Consider the following 20,942-nt stretch of genomic DNA (forward strand, 5'->3'; position numbering starts at 1 on the left):
CCTATACACCACAACAGTCCTATACACCACAGCGACAGTAAAGACAGTCCCATACACCACAACAACAGTAAAGACAGTCCCATACACCACAACAACAGTAAAGACAGTCCTATACACCACAACAGTCCTATACACCACCAACACAGTAAAGACAATCCTATACACCACAACAACAGTAAAGACAGTCCTTTACAGCACAACAACAGTAAAGCCAATCCGATACACCACAACAACAGTAAAGCCAATCCTATACACCACAACAACAGTAAAGACAGTCCTATACACCACAACAGTCCTATACACAACAACAACAGTAAAGACAGTCCTATACACCACAACAACAGTAAAAAAACAGTCCTATACACCACAACAACAGTCTATACACCACAACAGTAAACAACAGTACTATACACCACAACAACAGTCCTATATACCACAACAACATTAAAGACAGTCCTATATGCCACAACAACAGTAAAGACAGTCCTATACATCACAACGACAGTAAATACAGTCCCATACACCACATCAACAGTAAAGACAGTCCTATACACCACAACAACAGTAAACAACATTCCTATTCATCACAACAACAGTCTATACACCACAACAGTAAAATACACCACAACAACAGTAAAGACAGTCCTATATACCACAACAACAGTAAAGACAGTCCTATACACCACACAACAGTAAAGACAGTCCTATACACCACACAACAGTAAAGACAGTCCTATACACCACACAACAGTAAAGACAGTCCTATACACCACACAACAGTAAAGACAGTCCTATACACCACAACAACAGTAAAGACAATCCTATACAGCACAACAGTCCTATAGACCACAACAACAGTAAAGACAATCCTATACACCACAACAGTCCTATACACCACAACATCAGTAAACAACAGTCCTATACACCACAACAACAGTAAAGACAGTCCCATACACCACAACAACAGTAAAGACAGTCCTATACACCACAACAGTCCTATACACCACAACGACAGTAAAGACAGTCCCATACACCACAACAACAGTAAAGACAGTCCCATACACCACAACAACAGTAAAGACAGTCCTATACACCACAACAGTCCTATACACCACAACGACAATAAAGACAGTCCTATACACCACAACAACAGTAAAGACAGTCCTATACACCACAACAACAGTAAAGACAGTCCTATACACCACAACAACAGTAAAGACAGTCCTATACACCACAACAGTCCTATACACCACCAACACATTAAAGACAGTCCTATACACCACAACAACAGTAAAGACAGTCCTATACACCACAACAACAGTAAAGACAGTCCTATACACCACAACAGTCCTATACACCACCAACACAGTAAAGACAGTCCTATACACCACAACAACAGTAAAGACAGTCCTTTACAGCACAACAACAGTAAAGACAGGCCTATACACCACAACAGTAAACTCAAATCAGAGAAATAGGAATGAGTGCCCAGTTTTCGATCATGAGAAAGACAGGTATAAAACATCTTCATCTTTATTAAAGAAATCTATTAGAGGATGAGAAAACAACTCTCTGGCGGGAGACAAAGGCCATAAAAGAGAAGGCAGTGCAAAATGGTTTTCCATTTACATGTAATGGAGACCGGCCCACGAAGACAAATGCCCGAAAATGTAATTTGGTTCTGAACACTGATCTTCTCTACAATGTTTCTGCCTGCCTCTTCACTCATATTGCTCAACTATTGTGGTCTTACCCGATGGCTTTCTTGTGCAGTAAAGCATTGATAAATCTTTGTGCCATAATGGTTTGTCTGATTGAACAAGTGTTCATTTTGAAAAGTTAGGAGGCAATTTGTCCACAACGCCACTATCAATTCAGAGGAAATCTAGTAATGGGCTATTTCCAGCCATGTTGATTTGGATGCTGAGGTACAGAGACCCAGTATTGTCTTACAGTAAGGGAAAAGTAAGAGGGAACAGAACAGTAATCACCCACACTGACAGGTTGAGGACCTACTCACATGGTAAACGCACGTGTGTGTGTGTGTGTGTGTGTGTGTGTGTGTGTGTGTGTGTGTGTGTGTGTGTGTGTGTGTGTGGTGTGTGTGTGTGTGTGTGTGTGTGTGTGTGTGTGTGTGTGTGTGTGTGTGTGTGTGTGTGTGTCAGAGGAGCGGAGTTGATAAGACAGTGTCATGGCTCTTTTGACGCTGTGTGTCTTGATAGATGTATGTAAGGGCTTGGTCAGACAGCACCTACACTACAGTATATTAAGCGCCTTGTTCAGACAGCACTTACACTACAGTATATTAAGGGCTTGGTCAGATAACACCTACACTACAGTATATTAAGGGCTTGGTCAGATAACACCTACACTATAGTACATTAAGGGGCTTGGGCAGACAGCACTTACACTACAGTATATTAAGGGCTTGGTCAGACAGCACCTACACTACAGTATATTAAGGGCTTGGTCAGACAGCACCTACACTATAGTACATTAAGGGGCTTGGGTAGACAGCACTTACACTACAGCATATTAAGGGGTTTGTTCAGACAGACCTAACCCCTCGTGTTAAAGCGGGTGTCAATGTTTACAACTTCGATGAGAGGATGAAGCAGAACTTTCCTTCTGGTCACGAAAAAGAACACCATGTGAGTGAATTGCGGGAATAGCTATCAGGTAAACCTGTGTTCTCTCCTCTCCAAGTTTGTCAGCAAATAACAGTAACGTTAAGTAGATGTGCTAGCTTGCAGTGCATCTCTCTCTAGTCTGTCTGTCTTGCTAACCTAGCTGGGCAGTGCATCTCTCTCTAGTCTGTCTGTCTTGCTAACCTAGCTGGGCAGTGCATCTCTCTCTAGTCTGTCTGTCTTGCTAACCTAGCTGGGCAGTGCATCTCTCTCTAGTCTGTCTGTCTTGCTAACCTAGCTGGGCAGTGCATCTCTCTCTAGTCTGTCTGTCTTGCTAACCTAGCTGGGCAGTGCATCTCTTGGTCTGTCTGTATTGTTTGTTTGCCAGCCACTTCCAGGGTTGTGTTCAGTGACTTTGTGCCTGACAAAAGTGAGAGTGAAATACAACTATTTATTACGTTTGATAAACGCCAACAGGCAACTGTGTTTATAAACTCCAACTCGGAAAAGATAACCGTGTCACGCGTGAACATGCGTTCATATGCGCGTGCACTAAATGAAACTCGCACTTTCCAGCAGCAACCTCTGTGGAGACCAGTCCAGACAAAATATGGGCGTGATGGCACTCCTCACAGGCGCACATCATTTTAAAACAAGACAATGATTATCTAGTCTCTCAATCAAGGTTTAGTTACAACTCTGGACTAATGTAAGATGGAAAGCAATGGATTGAATATTGATTTATATATTGAATTTAAAAGTTGATTAGCTGGGCGTATTGGGCAATATGGATGCACATCTCTCAGTAAATAATAACCATCAAGTATTCAGCCAAGCCATAGTATAAATAGTATATTATACTTGAAAATGTATAAAAGGAAATCTGGGGGAGCCAGTTTGAATGGGCCTGAGGCAGCTGAGAAAATAGTATTGTTATCTATAATTTACAGGTGCTATGCTTAAGTTTGTCAGTAGAGGAGATGCTGGGTCATCAGCCAGTACAAGCACAGACTCAGTTGATCCACATCCAGCCTCAGCCAGTACTAACACAGACCCAGTACATCTGGCTTCAGCAAATACTAACACAGACCCAGTACTGGCAGCTTCAGCAAATACTAACACAGACCCAGTACAGCCGGCTTCAGCAAGTACTAACACAGACCCAGTACATCTGGCTTCAGCAAGTACTAACACAGACCCAGCACTGGCAGCTTCAGCAAATACTAACACAGACCCAGTACAGCCGGCTTCAGCAAGTACTAACACAGACCCAGTACTGGCAGCTTCAGCAAGTACTAACACAGACCCAATACAGCCGTCTTCAGCAAGTACTAACACAGACCCAATACAGCCGTCTTCAGCAAGTACTAACACAGACCCAGGTGAAGTACAGGCAGCCTCAGCCAGTACTAGCACAACCAGAGGTGTACAGCCAGCATCAGATACAAGCAGCTCAGACCCTAATAGAACAGTTGCTGCTTCCATTCAGGCTTATTAAAGAGACAGCTGTCAAATGGGGAAAAGATTACAAGGAGCTGGCTTTCATACTCAATCAAAAACAACGCTGTGTATTGTTTTTGCTATAAGCTATTTTCTACCAAAGGCTACAAAATAATAAAGGAAGGCGTGAATGACTGGTCAAATGTTAACGCCATTCTGAAACACCATGAGGGTAGTCCTGAACACAAACAATATAATTAAGTGGAGAGAACTTGATCTGCACCTAAGTTGGGGACAGACTCTTGACCAGATACAAATGACAGTTTTGGAGGCTGAAAGAAAGAGATTACGGGATGTCCTTACATGTTTAATAAGTATCACCCAATCTCTGGCTGAAAGAAACCTAGCATTCTCAGGGGTTCATCAGACAAACTCTTCCAACCAGATAATGGAAACTTCCTAAAAGAGGTTGAATTATTGGCTAAATTTGACCCCGTTATGGAAAATCATCTCAACAAAATTAAAGATGGAGAGACACATGCTCATTACCTTGGGAAGCGCACACAGAATGAGCTGATACAGATTGTGAGTGACAAGATTCTGGAAGCAATAGTGACTCAAGTAAGAGACCGTCACGACTTTCACCGAAGGTGGCTCCTCTCCCTGTTCGGGCGGTGCTCGGCGGACGTTGTCGCCGGCCTACCAACTGCCCACGATCCCATTTTCCTTTTCATTTAGTTCTGTCTGGTTTTACACACCAGTGTCTTGTTTTGTTTGATTTTGGTGGGTTTATATTTCCCCGCAGCAGGTTAGGCTGTGTGCGGGATTATCTTGCTGTAGGCAACATGTAAGGGGTGCGTGCCTGCACCATGGGTGTTGTTTGTTGTTTGTACGGTACGTGTTTTACCGTGGACATTTTGCTTGTGGCATAACGGAGTTGAGGTTTCTCCCCTGTATGTGTCGTTGTGCTTTTCGGTTCTGCCAAAATAAACGGGGGATTTTCCTGGAACCCTTCTGCTCTCCTGCTCCTGATTCCACCCCCCCCCCCCCCCCCCTCCCCCCCCCCCCCATCATTCGAGAGGCTTGGTTACAGAGAGTACATCTCCAAGTACATCTCTATTATCTTGGACTGTACACCTGACATTAGTCACCAGGAGCAAATGTCCATTATTCTGAGAAGTGTGGCTTTAAAGGGAAAGCCAGAGATCAAGGATCACTTCCTCGGCTTTGTGAATGTTGAGGTTACAACAGGCTTGAATCTGTCCACTGTCATTTTACATAAGCTGAACGAGCTCAAGATTCCATTTGAAGAATGCAGAGGGCAAGCTTATGATAATGGGGCCAACATGAAGGGCAAGCAACAAGGAGTAAAGCCAGACTGCTATGTGGAGTACATACTCTAAACCTTGTCATTGCAGATGCTGCCAAATCTTCAAAAGATGCAGTTGGGTTTTTTGGGCATGTGCAAAAGCTCTTTACCTTCTTTTCAGCTGGCACACAAAGATGGAGTGTTTTGAAGAAACATGTGAACATAACCGTGAAGTTATGGAGTGACACAAGATGGGAGAGTAGGCTCCAAAGTGTTCATGCAATCAGGTATCAGGCTTCTGAGGTTCGGGAGGCATTACTGGAAGCCAGACAGACGATCAATGATCCTGTGGCCAAAGTGGAGGCACGAGCACTTGCAGAGGAAGTTGGATCCTACCTCTTGTTGATTTGCCGTGTCCTATGGTGTGAGATACTGACAATGACACAGAAGGCGAACAAGCTCCTCCAATCCGCCTCAATGCAGTTGGATATCACAGTGAATTTAATCTCAAATGCAAAGGCCTCCCTCATTACATACCGGGAAACTGGATTCTCTGAGGCCCAGACAACAGCCAAAAGCATTTGTGAAGAAATGAATGTGGAGGCTTTTCTGAAAGAGAAGAGACTGAGAAACAGCAAGAGGCATTTCAGCTATGATGCTCCTGATGAACCAGTGACTGATGCACTGAAAAACTTGAAGTCAACTACTTCAACATTGTGGTCGACTCTGCTGTGACATCCATGGATGAGAGATTTGAAACACTCAACCAGGTGAAAACCAAATATGGAGTGCTTCTGAACTTCAGCACTGCCTCTCAGATGTCCAGTGAATCTTTAAAGGCTCACTGCATGGAAGTTGAAAACACTCTAACCGTCAGAGATGACTGTGACATCAGTGGAATGGATCTGGCACACGAGATTCAGAATTGACCTGATCTGCCATCAGACAAGATGAGTGCCTTTGAGCTGCTTTCCTTTCTCGGTGAGAAAAACCTGGAGGAACTCTATCCTAACCTTTTCAAAATGAAAGCTCATCAAAAGCTACCTGAGGTCTTCCATGTCACAGGAATGTTTGATTGGTCTGGCCATCATGAGTATAAATCATGACGTGGGGAATCACATGTCCTATTATGACATCGTTGAGGATTTTGCCTCAAGAAAGTGCAGAAGAGGAATATTTTGATGGTAAGATTTTAATTCAAACATTCAAATGTTTACACACGTAGTAAGATTTAAGATTGTATAGCAGAAGTGCATTTGTGTAAATGACTTCTTAACTAACTATGTGACATACTTTCTCAATTTCTTCCAGACAGTCCAGATAGACTGGTGCCCATGCTGATAATGAAAATGCCCAGGCTGTAGAGGGAACCAAAGATAATCACATAGCTGTATACAGTTTAAGTCGGAAGTTTACATACACCTCAGCCAAATACATTTAATTTTTCACAATTCCTGACATTTAATCCTAGTAAAAATCCTCTGTCTTAGGTCAGTTAGGATCAACATTTTTTTTTTTTAAATGTTAAATGTCAGAATAATAGTAGAGAGAATTATTTATTTCAGCTTTTATTTCTTTCATCACATTCCCAGTGGGTCAGAAGTTTACATACACTCAATTAGTATTTGGTAGCATTGTTTAACTTGGGTCAAACGTTTTGGGTAGCCTTCCACAAGCTTCCCACAATAAGTTGGGTGAATTTTGGCCCATTCCTTTGGATGGGCCAACTTTAGAAGTATGCTTGGGGTCATTGTTCATTTGGAAGACCCATTTGCGACCAAGCTTTAACTTCCTGACTGACGTCTTCAGATGTTTCTTCAATATATCCACATCATTTCCCCCCCTCATGATACCATCTATTTTGTGAAGTGCACCAGTCCCTCCTGTAGCAAAGCACCCCCACAACATGATGCTGCCATCCCCATGCTTCGCGGTTGGGTTGGTGTTCTTTGGCTTGAAGCCTCCCTCTTTTTCCTCCAAACATAACGATGGTCTTTATGGCCATTATGGGCATTTTTGTTTCATCAGACCAGAGGACATTTCTCCAAAAAGTACGATCTTTGTTCCCATGTGCAGTTGCAAACCGTAGTCTGGCTTTTTTTATGGCGGTTTTGGAGCAGTGGCTTCTTCCTTGCTGAGTGGCCTTTCAGGTTATGTCGATATAGGACTTGTATTACTGTGGATATAGATACTTTTGACCCTGTTTCCTCCAGCATCTTCACAAGGTCCTTTGCTGTTGTTCTGGGATTGATTTGCACTTTTCGCACCAAAGTACGTTCATCTCTAGGAGAAAGAACGCGTCCCCTTCCTGAGCGGTATGACGGCTGCGTGGTCCCATGGTGTTTATCCTTGCGTACTATTGTTTGTACAGATGAACGTGGTACCTTCAGGCATTTGGAAATTGCTCCCAAGGATGAACCAGACTTGTGGAGGTCTACAATTGTTTTCTGAGGTCTTGGCTGATTTCTTTTGATTTTCCCATGATGTCAAGCAAAGAGGCACTGCGTTTGAAGGTAGGCCTTGAAATACATCCACAGGTACACCTCCAATTGACTCAAATGATGTCAATTAGCCTATCAGAAGCTTCTAAAGCCATGACATAATTTTCTGGAATTTTCCAAGCTGTTTAAAGACACAGTCAACTTACTGTATGTAAACTTCTGACCCACTGGAATTGTGATACATTGAATTATATGTGAAATAATCTGTCTGTAAACAATTATTGGAAAAATGACTTGTGTCATGCACAAAGTAGATGTCCTAACCGACTTGCCAAAACTATAGTTTGTTACCAAGAAATTTGTGGAGTGGTTGAAAAATGAGTTTTAATGACTCCAACCTAAGTGTATGTAAACCTCCCACTTCAACTGTAGGTTTTATTTGACTATTTTGAAACATATAGCTGCAGCCATAGCCCATAGGCTTATGTTTACATTGTATAGACAAAGCTAATTGTATAATATTGTGAGGACTGGACTAATTACCAAACAGCAGAGCCAAAGCTCAGTGTTATATTTTGTTATTTTCTATATTTTATATTTTCTGCAATTTATTATTTATGTTAATGTTAATATACACTTATCTTAAGATATTATATTAAATAAATATTGCTTGTTTATACCTCAGTCTGTTCTGTATAGGTCTACTTATTCTTAGACTGACAGATGGAGAAAACTGTTTTAAAGGAGAGAGGGTTGTAGTGGGAGCACTGAGGTGTCAGGTGTGACTGTATGGCAATGGTAAACGGTTTACATGGCTCACGGGTCAGGTAGGAGGGCCCCTTAGCAGAATGTTGCTTAGGGCCCCAGGGAGGACAGGACCGGCTCTGCCTACACTACAGTATATTAAGTGCTTGGTCAGACTTCACTTACACTACAGTATCTTCCCACTTCCCAGACCTCTGACAAAAACAGAGTGAACCAATCTCAACCCTACGCATGTTATTCTACAGAATGAACAGAGCCAATCTCAATCCTACGCATGTTATTATACAGAATGAACAGAGCCAATCTCAATCCTACGCATGTTATTATACAGAATGAACAGAGCCAATCTCAATCCTACGCATGTTATTATACAGAATGAACAGAGCCAATCTCAATCCTACGCATGTTATTCTACAGAATGAACAGAGCCAATCTCAATCCTACGCATGTTATTATACAGAATGAACAGAGCCAATCTCAATCCTACGCATGTTATTATACAGAATGAACAGAGCCAATCTCAATCCTACGCATGTTATTCTACAGAATGAACAGAGCCAATCTCAATCCTACGCATGTTATTCTACAGAATGAACAGAGCCAATCTCAATCCTACGCATGTTATTATACAGAATGAACAGAGCCAATCTCAATCCTACGCATGTTATTCTACAGAATGAACAGAGCCAATCTCAATCCTACGCATGTTATTCTACAGAATGAACAGAGCCAATCTCAATCCTACGCATGTTATTCTACAGAATGAACAGAGCCAATCTTATGAACCAAGCAGCACTGATGTGGAATTAAAATGTAGAATGCATTTTAAACACATCACAAATGAACATCAATGCAACGGAGGAAACACTCGATGGATACGAAGTAATCCAATTAATAAAACTAGTTTGTTAGGGAATCAGACTGTCGGCCAAAGTAAAACAGAAACTGAAAAATACTTGGAGTTATTGTGTTGTCTGAAGACAAAATAAGAATGACAGTGTTGAAGATTGTAGCAACTGAAAAAAATCTACTCCTCACCCAACCACAGTTAAAAATGTAGTTTAAAGGCCCAGTGCAGTCAAAAATGTGATTTTCAACTTTTTTTAAATATATATTTCCACACTATGAGTTTGGAATAATACTGTGAAATTGTGAAAATTATGATAATGCCCAGCGTTGTTTTCAGAAGAGCTGTTTAAAAATACATTTCAGCCTGTTTTGGTGTTATGGAGTTTTTGCCTGCTTGGTGACATCACCAGGCAGTGAATTAGTTAATAGAACAATAAGAAAGAGAGTTCCAAACCTCTCTGCCAATAACAGCTAGTTTTCAGTTGTCCCCTCCCCACTCAGACCACTCCCAGACAGTCCTAGTTGAATTCTCTGTTTCCCCCTCCCCACTCAGACCACTCCCAGACAGTCCTAGTTGAATTCTCTGTTTTCCCCTCCCCACTCAGACCACTCCCAGACAGTCCTAGTTGAATTCTCTGTTTCCCCCTCCCCACTCAGACCACTCCCAGACAGTCCTAGTTGAATCCTCTGTTTCCCCCTCCCCACTCAGAACACTCCCAGACAGTCCTAGTTGAATTCTCTGTTTCCCCTCCTCACTCAGACCACTCCCAGACAGTCCTAGTTGAATTCTCTGTTTCCCCCTCCTCACTCAGAACACTCCCAGACAGTCCTAGTTGAATTCTATCTTGAGAAATCTTTGCTAAGAAGACATTTTTGTTTCTTTTTGACCCGTTTAGTTGAAAACTATCACAGTAAGGTACTTAATTGTTACCCAGAAATGATTTGATAGAGATAAAAACGTCTGCATCGGACCTTTAACATTGTGTTTTCACACCCACAGCTCCTTGGTAGAATGTTGCAATTCTATATAAGATTTTACCACCTACTGTTCTCTTTCATATCTTCAGGGACTATGGCTATGTCTCGAAAGGCACCCTATTCCCTACATGTGATACAGGCTTAGTCAAAAGTAGTGCATGTGAACTACATAGGGAATAGGGTGCTGTTTGGGACGCAAGCATGATGACCTGCATCCTGAACGACTGAAGGAAAGTTACAGGAGGATTGTCGGGTCTCTTGGGTGGGAGAAAAAAAAAACGTGGACAATCTAGAAAAGTAACAAATAAATGGATTTAATCTGCAGTGAAGTGGGGCTAAAACGGGAGTGGTCTTGTATTGGTTGGAATGAAAGACACAGCATTCTAATTATCTTCTTCATCTTCTTCTTCGTAATTCTTCTTACTATTATTATTCTGCACCAATTTCAGGCTCCCAGAAGTGTAGAAATAGACAGATAATAATAGGGCAACATTTAAGTAGTGTATTTTGTGATAATACAAAGACAAGTATTTCAAAGCAATATTTCTCAAATGACAGAATAGTGCTAAATCTGCTTAGTATGGATATCAAATGTCCGAAAATATTAGATTGGGTTAACTGGGTTAATTTAACTTACTGTATAAAAATCCCGCTCAACCAAAATCAATTGCATTTCTTTCTCACGCTGGGTTAAATGTTGAGAATGGTTTATTGTCATATCTGGACACATCTTTAAAAGCGGCAATCAGCGGTTGAAACAATAACAAAGCAAACTCCCAGCCACTGTTTCGCTAAAAAGCTGAGGGATGGGGCTAGAGAAATGCAACCACTCAAATTCATATACAGAGCTATAGATGCATGACTGACCAGCCATGATATCAAAATTATAGTTTAAACCATGTTTCGAGGCTATAGAGTGTTTGTTTACAAACATTGGAGTAAAACAAACTTATATTTTGGGTTACAATGGGGTACGACAGTTGAACTAAGCTCATGGGGCATTTATAAGTTATATTCTTAAATAATCAATGGGTACATATATTTATTTCATAAGTCCAAAAATGGATGTAGCTACTGCAGATTGCCCCTTTAAAGAACAGATGGTCAATTGAACATAGTGGTAGAGCTTTCAGAATCATCTGATATCAAAGATGAAATTGGATTATGGTTCCGGGATGTTGGACAAAATAATAAATAAAGTGCTTTGAAAGCCAAAACATCCTTCCTACCACGATCTTGATCTAATGACTGACTGTGCATTTGGCTTGTGCAGTGGAGGTCAGATAGTCCTAGCAAGACTAGCCTCACGCTGTGGCGTCATCTTCCCTGAAACCTGACATTAACTCAAGGTAACTGAAACGAGTAGAGTGAATCCAAAAATCATTCCTTACACCAGGATACTTCAACGGGTCAATACATTTTTTTCAAGCTGGGCTAAAGCGCGTTTGGGTACACTTTCTTTCCAGGAGTAGAGTGAAGTTAATGGTTAAAGTTATGAAAGCTGATCCTGGATATGTACAGTGGCCCCTTGGCATTTTTACTATTTTGTTGCAAAACATGTAATTTAAATGGATTTTTATTTGGATTTAATGTAATGGACATACACAAAATAGTCCAAATTGCTGAAGTGAAATGAAAAAAAAAAAAAAATGTTTAAAAATTAATAAATAAATAAATACGAAAAGTGGTGCGTGCGTATGTATTCACCCCCTTTGCTATGAAGCTTATATATAAGATATGGTGCAACCAATTACCTTCAGAAGTCACATAATTAGTTAAATAAAGTCCACCTGTCTGCAATCTAAGTGTCACATGATCTCAGAATATATACACCTGTTCTGAAAGGCCCCAGTGTCTGCAACACCACTAAGCAAGGGACACCACCTAGAAAGCGGCACCATGAAGACGAAGGAGCTCTCCAAACAGGTCAGGGACAAAGTTGTGGAGAAGTACAGATCAGGGTTGGGTTATAAAAAATATCAGAAATGTTGAACATCCCACAGAGCACCATTAAATCCATTATTAAAAAATGGAAAGAATATGGCACCACAACAAACCTGCCAAGAGAGGGCCGCCCACCAAAACTCACAGACCAGGCAAGAAGGGCATTAATCAGAGAGGCAACAAAGAGACCAAAAATAACCATGAAGGATCTGCAAAGCTCCACAGCGGAGATTGGACTTTCTGTCCATAGGACCACTTTAAGCCATACACTCCACAGAGCTGGGCTTTACGGAAGAGTGGCCAGAAAAAAGCTATTGCTTAAATAAAAAAATAAGCAAACACATTTGGTGTTCGCCATTAGGCATGTGGGAGACTCCCCAAACATATGGAAGAAGGTACTCTGGTCAGATGAGACTAAAATTGAGCTTTTTGGCCATCAAGGCAAACGCTATGTCTGGCGCAAACCCAACACCTCTCATCACCTCTCATCACCCCGAGAACACCATCCCCACAGTGAAGCATGGTGGTGGCAGCATCATGCTGTGGGGATGTTTTTCATCGGCAGGGACTGGGAAACTGGTCAGAATAGAAGGAATGATGGATGGCGCTAAATACAGGGAAATTCTTGAGGGAAACGTATTTCAGTCTTCCAGAGATTTGAGACTAGGATAGAGGTTCACATTCCAGCAGGACAATGACCCTAAGCATACTGCCAAAGCAACACTTGAGTGGTTTAAGGGGAAACATTTAAATGTCTTAGAATGGCCTAGTCAAATCCCAGACCTCAATCTAATTGAGAATCTGTGGTATGACTTAAAGATTGCTGTACGCCAGGGGAACCCATCCAACTTGAAGGAGCGGTAGCAGTTTTGCCTTAAAGATTGGGCAAAAATCTCAGTGGCTAGATGTGCCAAGCTTATAGAGACATACCCCAAGTGACTTGCAGCTGTAATTGCTGCAAAAGGTGGCTCTACAAAGTATTGACGTTGGGGGGGGGGGGGGTGAATAGTTATGCACGCTCAAGTTTGCCGTTTCTTTGTCTTATTTCTTGTTTGTTTCACAATAAAAAAATCTTCAAAGTGGTAGGCATGTTGTGTAAATCAAATGATACAAACCCCCCAAAAATCTATTTTAATACCAGGTTGTAAGGCAACAAAATAGGAAAAATGCCAAGGGGGGTGAGTACTTTCGCAAGCCACTGTTCCTAGCGAAAACTTTTTTATTTTGATTTTTGTTTCACCTTTATTTAACCAAGTAGGCCAGTTGAGAACAAGTTCTCATTTACAACTGCGACCTGGCCAAGATAAAGCAAAGCAGTGCAACACAAACAACAACATAGAGTTACACATGGAATAAACAAACGTACAGTCAATAACACAATAGAAAAGTCTATATACAGTGTGTGCAAATGAAGTAAGATTAGAGAGGTAAGGCAATAAATAGGCCATAGTGGGGAAATAATTACAATTTAGAAATTAAACACTGGAGTGATAGATGTGCAGAAGATGAATGTGCAAATAAAGGTACTGGAAGGAGAGTTTACAGTCTAACCAGACACCTAGATATTTGTGGTTGTCCACATATTCTAAGTCAGAACCATCCAGAGTAGTGATGCTAGATGGGCTGGCAGGTGCGGGCAGCGATCTGTTGAAGAGCATGCAATTAGTTGTACTTGCATTTAAGAGCAGTTGGAGGCCACGGAAGGAAAGTTGTATGGCATTGAAGCTCATCTGGAGGTTAGTTAACACAGTGTCCAAAGAAGGGCCAGAAGTATACAGAATGGCGTCGTCTGCGTAGAGGTGGATCAGAGAATCACCAGTAACAAGAGCGACATCATTGATGTATACAGAGAACAGAGTCGGCTCGAGAATTGAACCCTGTGACAGCCCAACAGAGACTGCCAGAGGTCCGGACAACAGGCCCTCCAATTTGACACACTGAACTCTGTCAGAGAAGTAGTTGGTGAACCAGGCGAGGCAGTCATTTGAGAAACCAAGACTGTTGAGTCTGCCGATAAGAATGTTGTGATTGACAGAGTCGAAAGCCTTGGCCAGATCAATGAAGACAGCTGCACAGTAATGTCTTTTATCGATGGCGGTTATGATATCGTTTAGAACCTTGAGCGTGGCTGAGGTGCACCCATGACCAGCTTGGAAACCAGATTGCATAGCGGAGAAGGTACGGTGGCATTCGAAATGGCCGGTGATCTGTTTGTTAACTTGGCTTTTGAAGACCTTAGAATGGCAGGGTAGGATAGATATAAGTCTGTAACAGTTTGGGTCTAGAGTGTCTCCCCCTTTGAAGAGGGGATGACCGCAGCAGCTTTCCAATCTTTGGGGATCTCAGATGATACGAAAGAGAGGTTGAACAGGCTAGTAATAGGGGTTGCAACAATTGCGGCGGATAATTTTAGGAAGAGAGGGTCCAGATTGTCTAACCCAGCTGATTTGTAGGGGTCCAGAACTTGAAGCTCTTTCAGAACATCAGCTATCTGGATTTGGGTGAAGGAGAAATAGGGGAGGCTTGGGCAAGTTGTTGTGGGGGGTGCAGAGCTGTTGACCAGGGTAGGGGTAGCCAGATGGAAAGCATGGCCAGCTGTAGAAAAATGCTTATTGAATTTCTCATTTATCGTGGATTTATCGGTGGTGACAGTGTTTCCTAGCCTCAGTGCAGTAGGTAGCTGGGAGGAGGTGCTCTTATTCTCCATGGACTTTACAGTGTCCCAGAACTTTTTGGAGTTTGTGCTACAGGATGAAAATTTCTGTTTGAAAAAGCTAGCCTTTGCTTTCCTAACTGCCTGTGTATATCGGTTCCTAACTTCCCTGAAAAGTTGCATATCGCGGAGGCTATTTGATGCTAATGCAGTACGCCACAGGATGTTTTTGTGGTGGTCAAGGGCAGTCAGGTCTGGAGTGAACCAAGGGCTATATCTGTTTCCTAGTTCTAAATTTTTTGAATGGGGCATGCTTATTTAAGATGGTGAGGAAAGCACTTTTAAAGAATAACCAGGCATCCTCTACTGACGGAATGAGGTCAATATCCTTCCACGATACCCGGGCCAGGTCGATTAGAAAGGCCTGCTCGCTGAAGTGTCTTAGGGAGCGTTTGACAGTGATGAGGGGTGGTCGTTTGACCGCGGACCCATTACGGACGCAGGCAATGAGGCAGTGATCGCTGAGATCCTGGTTGAAGATAGCAGAGATGTATTTAGAGGGCAGGTTGTTCAGGATGATATCTATGAGGGTGCCCGTGTTTACGGATTTGGGGTTGTACCTGGTAGGTTCCATGATTATTTGGGTGAGATTGAGGGCATCTAGCTTAGACCCCAGCCAACTGAACAGGTCAAAACCATAGAAGGTGAGCTTTTATGGTTCAGTGGAACTGACTTGGGAAAACAGAGTTAATGTGGAAGGTATTGAATATGGATATCCAGGGATGGTACTTGAGCTATACTTACCTGGAGGCAAGTAGGAGCAGGACCCAGAGGAGTTGACCAACACATTGGTATGGAAGGTAGCATCAAACCTCTCGTCGGCACTATGGGAGAACATGGATGTGTTCAGTAAGTGGGCATTAGTGCAGTCGTTCCCAAACCCGCTCCTTGGGGATGCCCAGCCATCCCAAATACGAGTTACATTACAACACTACAGTAGCACAGCTGATTTAACTAATGATTGCCTTGCTGATTGGTTGACTAGTTGAATTCGGTGTGCTGACTGGTTGCTTAGTGGAATTAGATGTTCTGATTGGTTGACTAGTGGAATTAGGTGTGCTTGCACGACGGAGCGGTTGGCAGGCCCTTACAAGAGGGTTGGGACCCACTACATTAATGTATAGGCAGGCCCTTACAAGAGGGTTGGGACCCACTACATTAATGTATAGGCAGGCCCTTACAAGAGGGTTGAGACCCACTACATTAATGTATAGGCAGGCCCTTACAAGAGGGTTGGGACCCACTACATTAATGTATAGACAGGCCCTTACAAGAGGGTTGGGACCCACTACATTAATGTATAGGCAGGCCCTTACAAGAGGGTTGGGACCCACTACATTAATGTATAGGCAGGCCCTTACAAGAGGGTTGGGACCCACTACATTAATGTATAGGCAGGCCCTTACAAGAGGGTTGGGACCCACTACATTAATGTATAGGCAGGCCCTTACAAGAGGGTTGGGACACACTACATTAATGTATAGGCAGGCCCTTACAAGAGGGTTGGGACCCACTACATTAATGTATAGGCAGGCCCTTACAAGAGGGTTGGGACCCACTACATTAATGTATAGGCAGGCCCTTACAAGAGGGTTGGGACCCACTACATTAATGTATAGGCAGGCCCTTACAAGAGGGTTGGGACCCACTACATTAATGTGCAGACAGCAACACAACAGTCTTTTATTGGTGTGGTAGTATGACCTTGAGCTGTGAAAACCATGATCATGAATCATACGGCTATAAATCACTAGAGCAACATAGACTGTTAATCATGATGTAGCTCCACTTCCATTCATACTACTCACAAAGGATTACATGGCAAAGAAAATGTACTGTATCAATTCTAATACTGTAGCTGGTGTTAAAACGTTAAAAAGATATGCCTGCCTTCGAAATTAGTATTCCTGTCTCATTATTTTCTAGGTTACCGTGTGATAGAAGACCTGAAGTATGGTTCCTTTGTTGCAGCATAGCAACAGCTACATTCCCCTAGAGATGGCCTAGTCAGTGTAGAGCGCTGTCTCTCGCAACACATAATGCACTCCTCCAAATGAACTCCCAGCGGTTTCAATAGGAATGGAGGAAGGTGAGCTCAAGTTAAAAGAGTTGCCATTCCATGGGAGGCAAAAAGTCACCATAGTGGAATGTAATCGACTGGGGTGAAGCTAAGGCTTTGTTCAATAGAACAGTGACAGATAGGGGTGAGAATGTTGTTGTCTGCAGGGGGAAAAAGGCAGGGGGTTCTGCTGTTACCATTTTATTTACATGTATTTCCAATTTCATCACTGTGATTGTCCTTGAAGAAAGCCTATGAGGGTTAATGGTATACAATAGCATATGGAAATCTGCATTTTTGGTGAAATACTCTTTTGCTTTTTTCTGACTTTATTTGCATGAAGAATAGCATTGCTGGCCAGCCTTACTTAAAATGCACATCATTCTGTGAGCTCACGAGATCAGGCTGGCTCCTAAAGAAGCAGTTCATGCTATTATAATCTGTGTATTGTACATTTCCATTTCCAATTTATTTCCTCAAATCAACACTGTCATATGGCAATATGTCTAAAAGAATTTCATGTACAAGAGGTATGAGCTCAACACCTGTCTTACAAACTATATAAGTCCTGCTTCCACTTCATGGTAATACATTAGAGGCCATAATAATGGAGTTGGCCAGCTGTATAGAGCAAGAATTGGTTATGGGGTCCAAGATCACTGGTATAGTACTAACCTGTTATACAGCAGGATGTCTGGCTTCCAGATTTGGCTATCAGGGAATCTCACATTGGCCACCCCAGGGTACTCAGACTGATTCCACTGCAGGTAATAATCATTCCAGTACTGGAGAGAGAAACATAACACACTCATCATATTCTCACCACTCCTCCACACACCTTTCCAGACAAGCTAAATCCATTAGTGGGAGGTTCTGTGGCCTCGCATCGCTTGTTGAACCTAATCAGGGTTTGATAAACAATGTATCCATCTATGCAGATTCATCTGAAAATGGAAATGGTAAAAGTTTTGTGGTAACTGGGGAAATCAGGCATTGCATAGCAACAATTGAGAAGCTGTTAAAAAGGAACATCTTTAAAGGGTATAAGAAGTGTAGGAGTGTTAACTATAGCTGTTTGTCATGACTAGCTGTTTGTATTACTGCTTGTTATGTTTAAGGCACAGGCGACTGCCGGCACATTAATTGGGGGGGGACGGGCTCATAGTAATGGCTGGAATGGAATAAATGGAATGTTATCGAACACATCAAACACCTAATTTCCATGTGTTTGATACCATTCCATTAAATGCAATGCATTATTATGAGCCATCCTCCCCTCAGCAGCCTCCTGTGGGACTCTAAGGGTATTGCTGACAGAACCCTGTCTTTATTAAACACACAGAGCAGATCAGATTAGAATCTGTCCCAGTCTTTAATAAACACCCAGAGCAGATCAGATTAGAATCTGTCCCAGTCTTTATTAAACACACAGAGCAGATCAGATTAGAATCTGTCCCAGTCTTTATTAAACACACAGAGCAGATCAGATTAGAATCTGTCCCAGTCTTTATTAAACACACAGAGCAGATCAGATTAGAATCTGTCCCAGTCTTTATTAAACACACAGAGCAGATCAGATTAGAATCTGTCCCAGTCTTTATTAAACACACAGAGCAGATCAGATTAGAATCTGTCCCAGTCTATAATAAACAACTGTATCAAGGAATAAACATTTTATAGGATTAAGGCTATATTCCAATCTTTTCTAAGATCTACATTTAACTGCCAAAATAAAGGAAACACTTGAGTAAATGAGGGATACAAAGTACTGTATATTGAAAGCAGGTGCGTCCACACAGATGTGGTTCCTGAGTTAATTATGCAATTAACATCCCATCATGCTTAGGGTCATGTATAAAAATGCCTCAGTGACTTTGAAAGAGGGGTCTCAAAGGAGCATTGGGGGTTTAAAGTGTGTGTGTGTGTGTGTGTGTGTGTGTGTGTGTGTGTGTGTGTGTGTGTGTGTGTGTGTGTGTGTGTGTGTGTGTGTGTGTGTGTGTGTGTGTGTGTGTGTGTGTGTGTGTGTGTGTGTGTGTGTGTGTGTCTCAGTCACCAGATCTCAACCCAATTAAACACTAATGGGAGATTCTGGAGCGATGCCTGAGACAGTGTTTTCCACCACCATCAACAAAACACCAATATGGAATTTCTCGTGGAAGAATGGCGTTGGATCCCTCCAATAGAGTTCCAGACACTTCTAGAATCTATGCCAAGGTGCATTGCAGCTATTCTGGCAGGCCGACGCCCTATTAAGACACTTTATGTTGGTGTTTCCTTTATTCTGGCAGTTACATGTATATTCCAATTCTAGTCCAAATGTGGATGACTAAACAAGTCATGGACATAGTGACCATTATCAATCAGTTTGAGGGTTGTAAATGATTGGTTTGAAAAGGTAATGAATCTTACAATGGCCTACACATCCTGTATCATACTTTGAGATTTGAGATGGGTAGCGTGGACTGTTTATCATTTCAACAACACCAGACTGTTGCCTGGTGTAGCAAGGTGAGGTTTCCATACGTCGTGTTTGATATGCCATGACACATCACAACAAACGGAGCCCTAGTATGGAGCATACCCTGTCAAATAATTACATGTTCATGCTTTTTAGCCAGTGTATTGTCAGTTTTCATTCTTTATATGGGAGGTTGGCAGTCATGTTGTAATCAATAAGTGTTAGCAGACATAACAGATAGAGGTTACACCACCTTATGAGTGTACTGTAAGTGTAGCAATATCAACACGGTCTCAATGACTTTCTTTAGCAAGCTGTCCTGGGTGCTCAAACAGATTACCTCCGAGTCTAGAGATGGATGTTGGTTTGTATACATTTCATTGTCTTAATGTAACTTTGTCTTCCCCACCAGGGGGTTGAGCCACAGACAATGGATAGTTATCAGAGGGATGCTATAATAGCCTATTTCTGGAGTAAGGTCACATCTATCTATAAGGTCTATGGAGTGGCTCTATGAAGGACTGACTGTCTGGAGGTTGTCCATTCGTTAAGGTGATTTAAAACAGCCAACACAACATTCATACAGTTTGCTGATGAGGCGAGAGCGGGAGAGGGCTAACTGTCATAAAACATAAACGTCATCTTCATTCAGTTTTGTGTGACTGAGCAGCTTAGTTATTGTTCCTGAGTTGACCAATTTGCAAGATAGATGGAGGTGTAGTGTAGTGCAGTATGGTATAATATTGTATAGTGTAGTGTAGTCTAGTGTATTGTACAGTACAGTACACTATAGTATAGTGCAGTATAGTACAGTATAGTATATAGTCTAAATTAAACGTGTTAAAACAGGCAAATGGAAAAATGTCTTACCAGCTGCAGCCATATGTTGGTTGTTAAAACCTGGTTCTTCTCATCCTGTTGCATTGAGAGATAGATGAACATGTCCGTTTGTATCATCAGAGAGAGATAGATGAACATGTCAGTTTGTAACATGATAGAGAGATAGATGAACATGTCAGTTTGTAACATCAGAGAGAGATAGATTAACATGTCAGTTTGTATCATCAGAGAGAGATAGATGAACATGTCAGTTTGTATCATCAGAGAGAGATAGATGAACATGTCAGTTTGTAACATCAGAGAGAGATAGATCAACATGTCAGTTTGTATCATCAGAGAGAGATAGATGAACATGTCAGTTTGTAACATGATAGAGAGATAGCTGAACATGTCAGTTTGTATCATCAGAGAGAGAAAGATCAACATGTCAGTTTGTATCATCAGAGAGAGATAGATCAACATGTCTGTTTGTATCATCAGAGAGAGATAGATGAACATGTCAGTTTGTATCATCAGAGA

At 41.9% G+C, this 20,942-nt stretch overlaps 1 protein-coding gene across 1 annotated transcript in view; it reads right to left on the bottom strand.

Annotated features, from left to right (window-relative positions):
* Window positions 1–20,942, bottom strand: part of LOC106562772 (neuronal acetylcholine receptor subunit alpha-7) — a 157,783-nt gene that overhangs the window by 127,119 nt on the left and 9,722 nt on the right. Inside the window, exons 3-5 of the mRNA XM_045708899.2 lie at window positions 20,454–20,498; window positions 17,801–17,910; window positions 15,811–15,890 (exon numbers count right to left, since the gene is read on the bottom strand). Coding sequence (XP_045564855.1) covers window positions 15,811–15,890; window positions 17,801–17,910; window positions 20,454–20,498 — 235 coding nt within the window. The remainder of the gene's footprint in view (window positions 1–15,810; window positions 15,891–17,800; window positions 17,911–20,453; window positions 20,499–20,942) is intronic.

Source organism: Salmo salar, chromosome 26 (assembly GCF_965601325.2).
Source record: "Salmo salar chromosome 26, fSalSal1, whole genome shotgun sequence".
NCBI lineage: Eukaryota > Metazoa > Chordata > Actinopteri > Salmoniformes > Salmonidae > Salmo > Salmo salar.